The sequence below is a fragment of the Melanostigma gelatinosum genome (genome assembly GCF_949748355.1).
Source record: "Melanostigma gelatinosum genome assembly, chromosome: 19".
Taxonomy (NCBI): domain Eukaryota; kingdom Metazoa; phylum Chordata; class Actinopteri; order Perciformes; family Zoarcidae; genus Melanostigma; species Melanostigma gelatinosum.
Window position 1 is genome coordinate 1,107,501 of NC_136652.1, and position 8,800 is coordinate 1,116,300.

Sequence of the window (8,800 nt, forward strand, 5' to 3'; positions counted from 1 at the left end):
GCACTCAGATGAATTTTAATCAGCTTTCTTAACCTTTTTTTCATATGCTGCAGGATTTCTTTACAAATGCTCAGACACGTGATGTGCACTCACACGGGCAAAAAAAACAACACAAACACACACACACACAAACACACACACTGGGGGCGGCTCCTCTATCACCTTCTTCCTCGTCTTTCACAATTGGTTTCAGTTGAAGAAGTCCTTCAGGCCTGCCACTTTGTTCGGTGTGTGTGATTGTGTGTGCATGTGTGTGTGTGATGTTTTACTTAGAACGAAGCAGAATAGACACACAGTGCGGCTCTCACTCACTAATGAAACCATCCCAGGCTACATTAATCCCTCCTGAAGGCCACTGTCAAAATAACAAGCAGCTGGGATTCTTTAAAGAGAGCTATCTGTCTTAGACAGGTGAGAGATGTGTGTGTGTGTGTGTGTGTGTGTGTGTGTGTGTGTGTGTGTGTTTAATATATCTGCATCTATACTGACAAGAGAGTTCTATTCAAAACTTAGAATATTGAGCTGCTTAGCTCACTGCATCTTCATTTAGATGTACAGTGTGTTACAGTCTCCGTACCTCTTCTTTCCTGTTTGGGGCAGATCCCTCTGGCCGGAGTCAGCCTCCTTTCTAGATCTTCCTCTCTGCCGGGGGTCACCTGGATGCCCACCTCCACCGGAATGGACCCTCTACCCAGCTCCAGTGACGTGGCCCTTGGAGAGATGGGAATGCCAGTGATCCCGCCAGTCTCCCCAGGCTTGGAGAAGGACTCCGGTCCGCTTCGGGGCCCCCGGCACAGACGCCGCTTGTGCTCGATGAAAACCAGGATATCGCCCAGAGGGAAGTTCGTCTGGCACTGGCCGCAGGTCAGCATATCATGCTCCCTGGGGCCCGCCCTCCGAGGGCTGAGGGTGGACAGCTCCGGAGATGGAGATACCGCCCCTGAATCATGATTGGCCTCTGCTACAGAAAAGAGAAGAGGAAGGTGAAAGATGTAAATCAGTTCCTTTTCTTTTCTAGAGTTCAATAAAGCGAGAAGAAAGACAGTGAGTGACAAGCAGAGACAGCGAGGTTTAGTTATTCCTGATAAAAGCCATCTCTCCCTACTGAATGAGATGGTCATTACATTCACAGCTGTGTCACTTTCATGGCATAAAACAATGCTGCTGTAAAGCTACTTCGCCTCGACAAACACCTGCACACCTTATCCAGGAGAGATCTGCGTGGGTGGGACCCAGCACATACACTCTATGTAAATATGTGTGTGTGTGTGTGTGTGTGTGTGTGTGTGTGTGTGTGTGTGTGTGTGTGTGTGTGTGTGGCCAGGAAGCTATTCATCTCAATGTGCAGGCTGGGTTTCCGGTGAGGGCCTTCGCTACACTCAGCTGTCACAGGTAGACGGCTGCCTTCACCATGTGGGAGCCCCAACTTGTACAGAACAAAGTGTAGAGTAGGCCACATCCACCAGCATGCGTGTGTGTGCGTGCGTGCGTGCGTGTGTGTGTGTGCGTTTATGTGATCATAGAATAAGACAGAGGAAAGAAAAATGATAGAAAAAAGACACATGTCTAGGTGTGTGTGCACATGAATGGAGCAGCACACAGGTGAGTTGGAGCACAGTATTCTCCACAGACAGAAAAGTAGTTAAGTGTTAAGAAAGTAAATCTCATTCTTCACAGATCTGACACGGTCATTAATAACCATTGCAGATTCACTCCCCCCACCTCCCCTATGGCGTAGAGTGAGTCCCTCAGCTTAACCTAAATCCCTCATGGACAACCTCCATTTTTTAAACACGACCCCGATCTACCAGTACAACAAATGTGTCCTCTTCTAAAAGCCCGGAGGAAACCTGAAGCTCCAGAGACTCTAGGGCGTGTGAGTGAGCGGTACCCAGGGAGAGGTGCTGCTGCCTGGGAGAGGAACATGGCCATTTTGCCTGCCTGTCTCTGCTGCTCTTCTACTTCTAGCACCTGCATCCCCGCCCCTCCCCTCTGCCTCCCTTTTCTCTCCTTCTCCAAACATGACACCCTAATAATTGCAAAGATTAGACAAAGAGTGTGTGTGCTGGTTTGTGTGTAGCTGTGTTGCGGTGTAGTTATCAAGCAGACATCCTAAACTCTCTTATCAACCTATCTCAAACTGCCAGGGAGGCGTTGCTCCTCTAAATTCCCAGTCATAACCGTTAAACTTCCGGCTGAATATTACACACATTTTTTCTCCCAATTTTTTATATTTCAAATATGTCTTTGCGACTATATCAATCAACCACCTACCCACCCCCCCCCCCCCCCCCCCACACACACACACACACACACACACATTCCAGTCCCCTCACTTCGCCCTGGAGTGATGATCCGATGCCAAATATCTTTTCTCTAAATGGAGATGGGTTCCTGGATGCCTGCCAAATAATTTCCATCTCATAATCTTTGGCGGCAAAGAAGGAACACAAACACATATTTACCTACACTTCACAGCTTGTGACTATGATTCACATGAAGCAACGTTCCAGAGTGTTCACACAAGCCGAGTAACTGTGCGCATGCATGCGTGTGTGCATATGTGCAACGCATATAAGTGGGACCATGCAGGAGATCTCAGCTAACAATATGGCACACTCTTATTTCTGATGCTAAAGACCCACATCCTTGTGTGTTCTAATGAGTTAGAAGACGACACCAAGTCAACAAGGTGACAGACATGGGCAGTTGAACTTGACTTTATCGCTGCGAGAGCTGAGAGAGGAGAGCCTGTTTGTTAACATGTGGTTGAGTGACATGGCCTGGGGGCAGAAGGCAGTAAATTAGTAGGCGTTGGCACTGTCACCGTGCTGCTGGAATATCAGTCGGACACCTTCTAAAAACCGCACCCGTCTCTAAAACCCGCTCACTCGTCTATCCCGAGGCTCACCTGTGTGAGAAAAAAGAAACAGGTGCAAGAAGGAACTGAACATGGAATGCTTGCAGAAAAAAATTAAAGAAATCAACCATGGACACAAACACACTGAAATGGAAAACACACATGCGAGAGGAATAACACACTAATGTAGCCGATGGGAATAGACAGTGTCTAATTCTCTCTGTATGAACTGCTATGTGAGATAGTTAAGAGAGCAGAGCAGACGCACTGTCAAACATGCCGTCGTTGGGAAGGCGTGATGATCGCAATGAAACCCAGCTGTCTAACATGACACAACATACTTTATTTCTCTTTCTTGTTCTCTGTGTCTTGCACACACACACACACACACACACACACACACACACACACACACACACACACAGAGCTACAGTCAATGACAGTCCTGCTACTCTGCCTTATCAAGTGTGAGTTAAGTCAGGCAGCCTTAGAGCACCCCCTATCAGCTTGATGGGGAGAGAGTCAGCCACTCCACTGCCGCTGCACAATATGGACCAGATGGGACAAACAGCTGAAGACAATGGGCCTCTTTCACCAATATTTCCTGTTGTGTAAAAGGTCGAAATAATATTTCCAAATGTCCTGCCAGAAAAGTACTCAATGAAGAAACCGTGTTGTCAGAGGAGAGGAATTATTTCATTTGTAGCTGACATTTTTTAAATTGCAAATATTACAATATTATATGTGACAATGTGACACCTATTGACACGAGTGGCCAGGTGAATCCTGCAAGGTAGGTAAAACATGCCAAGTGCAAGTATATATGAGGTTTGTCTCATTAGTTTCACTTATCCTAATTATGTGTTCGTCCTCATATGCTGTTATCAATGTGTTTTTGCTGTTTTCCTGAGGAGAAGGTGAAGGAGAAGGAGAAGGAGAATAAGGAAACTGAGAAAATTTATTTTTGCTAGAATCTGAAACATTTGTTATTATTTAATGATGTGAATTTGATGAGATTCTTCAAAGCGGCATTAAACAGAAACCATGAAAGTGTTTTGGGTTGACGCTCTAGTCCTGACCTTACACACCATTTGAATACAAGCTGCACACTGTGTTCTGCTGTAGAGGCGGAGGAAGGCCAGGGGCGCTCATATGACAGTCCACTATACTGAATGGGTTCAGACCTGTATCCCTTTCTTTGTTTTCCCTTTCCATTTGCTAAGCTTAAAATGAACACGCACACACACTCACACACACGCACACTCACACCCCACAGGGAAAGTCGGGAAAGATTCACGCTGTCATTGAAAATAAATGACACCAGCAACATTGCAGATGGTTGCAATCAAAAATTCAAACAACAAGCGGCCTCGCTTAGCCTATCCCTTTTTCTCGGCTGCGATTGCCAATGAGAGCTGCAACAGTGTGTGTTGTGTAAGGCCAGGCCCCTGTGTTTCAATATCTTATCACCATTTAATCTGTAGCAGTCTCATTGCTTATCATAAATCTTAGATTATCAGTTTGAAAGTGAGCAAAATACGGCTCTGCAGCTGACTGTGACTTGTCAATAATCGCTATAAATGACTTGCAAGCTATGAGGCGTGACATTTGGGGATATAAATCTAATCTGCCAAACAATTTTAAGACATATAATAATAAATATAATATAAAAGAAGCATTGCAAAATTGGTTGAATGTGTTCAATAATATTGATATATAGAAAGACAATCTGAGAACAAACTGCATTGGCACACAGTAAATAACACATCGCTCACCAATCATCTCCGGTGAGATTACCATCCGGTTCCCACAATGCGTGTGAATATTTGCTGTGGCGTTGCAGCGTACAGTGGGTTTCTCCCCCAGCGTTTGACAGCCATATGGTGCGAATAAAGACGAAAACATTAACTGTTCCACAAGTAGCATGCCAATTCTAAGAGTAAACAGTTATCGCGAGGCGTTTCCACGGCTGGATCCAGAAAACAAGTATCTGTAATAATTCTGATATGAAAGAAATACCAGTCTCTGAACAAAGGGGGGCCTGATACTAAACACCACTCGTTCCACGTTAAAGTGTGAATAATTCATAACGATATTCCAAAGGTTTCTCTGCCATTTATGTGACTCCAAACTGAATCAGCGAGCCTAAAAAAAATCAGAGAGGGGATGTTAAGTCTCAAGAAAACAACGGATGAGCTGTAAACTGATGGTCAAATTCAACTTCGACAGGATAGCTGATATATGTGATTTGTTCGTGTGGAAACAGTATATGTGGTCGTGCATTTTGATTGTGATAAGTACGGTTTTACAGTGTATGCTATTCGTGTGCCTGCTTTCCTTGGTGCATTCATTGCAGTTCCAGTCACTTATACGTCCCTCTTGACATCTGGCCTGGCAAGTAGATCTCCAGAACATCGTCTTCAATGAAAAGCCGATCCAGAAATATGCTGATATTCAGGTTCTCCGCACTTCCAAGTAGAGTGTGACCTATAAGCTCATGGCTGCAGGGGACGAGGCCGTGTTTAGTTACAGCGAATACCCCCTGACCTGACATGTGGTTGATACACGCCGGCACCCTGCACAAACTTCTTATTATTAATGGTGTAAGGACATACCATGTGACTGGTCTTGGCAGCTGACACTGCCCTCGAGACCAACCTACTGACGAGGTCATATTCAAAATATTAAACAATAAAGTCCACTCTTTTCTTAAACGTTCTCTGACGCTGTACATACATATGCAAAGCCATCAATACGTGTTGACTTTATCAAATTACGGTTTGGTTTACCCCCAGCGCTTCTCAGATCCTGCAGCCTGAGGTGTGATCCTGGCCTGGAGACATGCAGCCTCCAGCCATTCAATGATAGGTATTAAAATCCTTCCGTCCATCATAGCTAGAGGAGCGGTGTCATTATTAAGATATATGGTAAACATGGCTTAGGCGTTTTATGCAAATACAAGTGCATCTGTGCACACACACTCGAGAAGACTTTGTTCCCGTAGACCGAGAACAGTTAGATAGAAAAATAAGGCAATTGCTTTTTTTGTTGAAGGATAATAAGGATAAGGATAAAGATTGCATTTGATCTCCTTGATACTATCAAAAAGAAACAAACAAAAGAAATACCTGTAGGACCAGTCCTTCCTTAATCATTTGTGCCTCTCGGGTCATTGAGGCCACAGCTCAGCAAGCAGGAGACAGCGTGTATCATGTGAAAGAACAGGTAGGACGAGATTCAGGCCCAGATGGCAGCCCAGCGCTTCAGCACTTTCTCTAATAGCCACTTCAGCACAGCATCAACTGAGCTGAACATCGAACATTTGTCAGCATTTGCAAATGTCTGAATTTAAGATGTTGTTTGACACATGAAAGTCTCTGCTGACAGGTCAGCGGTGATTCACGCTAAAGCAGTCATAAAAAGCTTTAGCCAAGAACAGATGCACCCTGGAGACACTTGAACGCAGCTTCAGCTCGGACAAAGAAATGAAGGAATTTAAAGCTTAATCTGTAATATCAGTCTAATGAGGCAAGTATACATTCAGCACCCCAGGTTCAGTTTGGAGTATTTGCTGACTGTACAGCAGGCGCTAATGTGTAAAAAAAATATATATGTCAAACAAAGTGACCAAGAGCGAAAGCAAATATTTGACAGTTAGTTCAAATTTGTACCAGTTACCTAAAGACAAATGACAATGTGCAAAACGATGCAATCATTTGTCATAATTCAGGTAAATGTTGAACAGAGACACACATGCCTGAGGTGAAATGTTGCACAATAGTAAATGTTACGAGGGGTAACAACTTGGTCAGCACCTTAATTAACTGACTGTGACAGTCGAGAGAATAAACTGTCAGATCAATATTCAAGTGGATCAATATTTGTCATCCGCCTGAAATCTGCTGAGGACGCGCCATCCCTTCTCAATTGGAGAACAAAACATTTACATTTGTCATTGCTCGTTGCTTTTAAAATAACCGTAATTTTTGCAAGTGAAACCTCTACAGGAGACAGTCAGTGACGCGAGAGCGCGAGAGCGCGAGAGACAACGTGAATGGAGTAAATGATTAGTCTAAATGCTAAATGTGTCGGGTGGGACGGAATGCGTCTCACCCTTTCCAACACAAAACAGATTGACCGAAGATTACATCATGAAGTTCTGCAATGAATTACCCAGATTAGGCCTCTGTGAAATTGGATTTAGTCAAAGCAGAGCGCTGCGAGATGAAGGTTAGATTGATATAATTGATTTTAAATTGGATTATGGAACTTTTTAATCGTAGCCTATGCCACAAAGAAGAAAATACATACTCCCTCAGATTAAATCTGCGCAATTTAATCACAGTTTTGGTCGCAGCTCTGAAAAGCTTCAAACAAAGTTATGACCCTTCGTTTTTGAAATATCGTATTTCTAAAAACTCAGATTGGCGTTCCTTTGTGTTGAGTTTTCTTTTTTGGTGGGATTGCGAACTGAACATATTTATTTGCACAATTACATTTTATGTTAAGCTTTTCAAGGGTTACCTTGAAGTGCAAAAAGGCCTTTATGTGTAAGAAAAAAAATATTTAAGACTGTGTGTGTGTGTGTGTGTGTGTGTGTGTGTGTGTGTGTGTGTGTGTGTGTGTGTGTGTGTGTAGAAGAGAAGGAGATTTTTTTAATTAAAATAGATTTAAATTAAGATACAAGTTACCCCGTGCAAAGTCACAGAACAAATAAGTGTATGAAATGTGTATGAAACAACTGTTTCAATTGGATAACATGTTTAACAAAGTACATAAATATACACGTTGCCATATGTTGCAAGACACTGGGAACAAAATCTAAATTGTGTTGTGATGAAATGGTGCATGCTGGCTGGTACACGCAAACAGACACAAACACACACACACACACACACACACACATTTAGTCCGACAGTCCCAGTGTACATGTCATCAAATAATCTCTAGTTCAGTGATATGAAGCAGCAAAAGGCGCATTCAAAATATCACTGGATTGCGTTAATAATTTTCAAAGGTGTAAAACAAATATCAAGGAGTACTCAAATTGAGTTGAATACGCGTTTTCCACATGGTAAATCTATTTTCACACATGTAAGTTATTGTCGGTAATTAGCTCCGTTGTTCGGCACTCCGAATAAAAACAATGCCTGAATATGAACCCAAATAAATACTTATATTTTCCCTTGACAATTTGAAGTAATTAAAACCATAATCTCATCATCATTTTAACAAGTAGACTACACTTCATTACACGAGAAGTGAGTAGTCTTGTATGAATTAAACTCACCTCGTACTGTCTCCCTGTGCGTCAACGATAAGTGCTGCGGGTTCACCTGCTTGCGGCGGGACATTGCCCCGGCATTTACTCTGGCATCGCCCGGTGAACGGCACTTGGAGGCGGCTTGGACCGTGGTGTCGGTCCTCTCTGGCGAGCAGGTGACCAACTTTTCCCTCTCCTAATCCCTACTGTTCACAATCTTCAATTGCAATTTTAATGCGCGCGAAGGTGAGTCGGACAGGATAGGAGCGCAATACCAGTTTGTCCACAATGTCCTGCAGCGTCTTCGGAGGAGCAACACCTGGGTTGAGGAAGCCAAAGTGTAGTTTTAGGAAGCAGTTGGCTACTAGCGGCCGATGGAAGGAAATTTGCACAGGTATGTTTCGCAATGACCGTTTGCAGATAAAAAATCCTGGACTGCCCACCTCTGCAGAGACGGTGATGACAGATGAAGGACGGAGCAGTCCACTGGTGATGGCTTTTGGTAGGTATTTGGCTCCTTTCCCCTTTTCTTGGCTTTAATGATATGATTATATCATCTGGGGTCAAATGTCTCCTGTTTATTCTAGGATTCCCTACAGTCCTTCCATTTCAGCAGTGGTGCGCTAAAATGACCCTTTGGCACTGACTCCTGCGCGTTTTGGCATCGGTGCGTAGAA

At 43.8% G+C, this 8,800-nt stretch overlaps 1 protein-coding gene across 1 annotated transcript in view; it reads right to left on the bottom strand.

Annotated features, from left to right (window-relative positions):
- bcl11bb (BCL11 transcription factor B b) overlaps positions 1-8,800 on the bottom strand; it is a 32,386-nt gene extending 23,586 nt beyond the window's left edge. Inside the window, exons 1-2 of the mRNA XM_079291077.1 lie at positions 8,151-8,800; positions 578-961 (exon numbers count right to left, since the gene is read on the bottom strand). Coding sequence (XP_079147203.1) covers positions 578-961; positions 8,151-8,214 — 448 coding nt within the window. The 5' untranslated portion in view covers positions 8,215-8,800. The remainder of the gene's footprint in view (positions 1-577; positions 962-8,150) is intronic.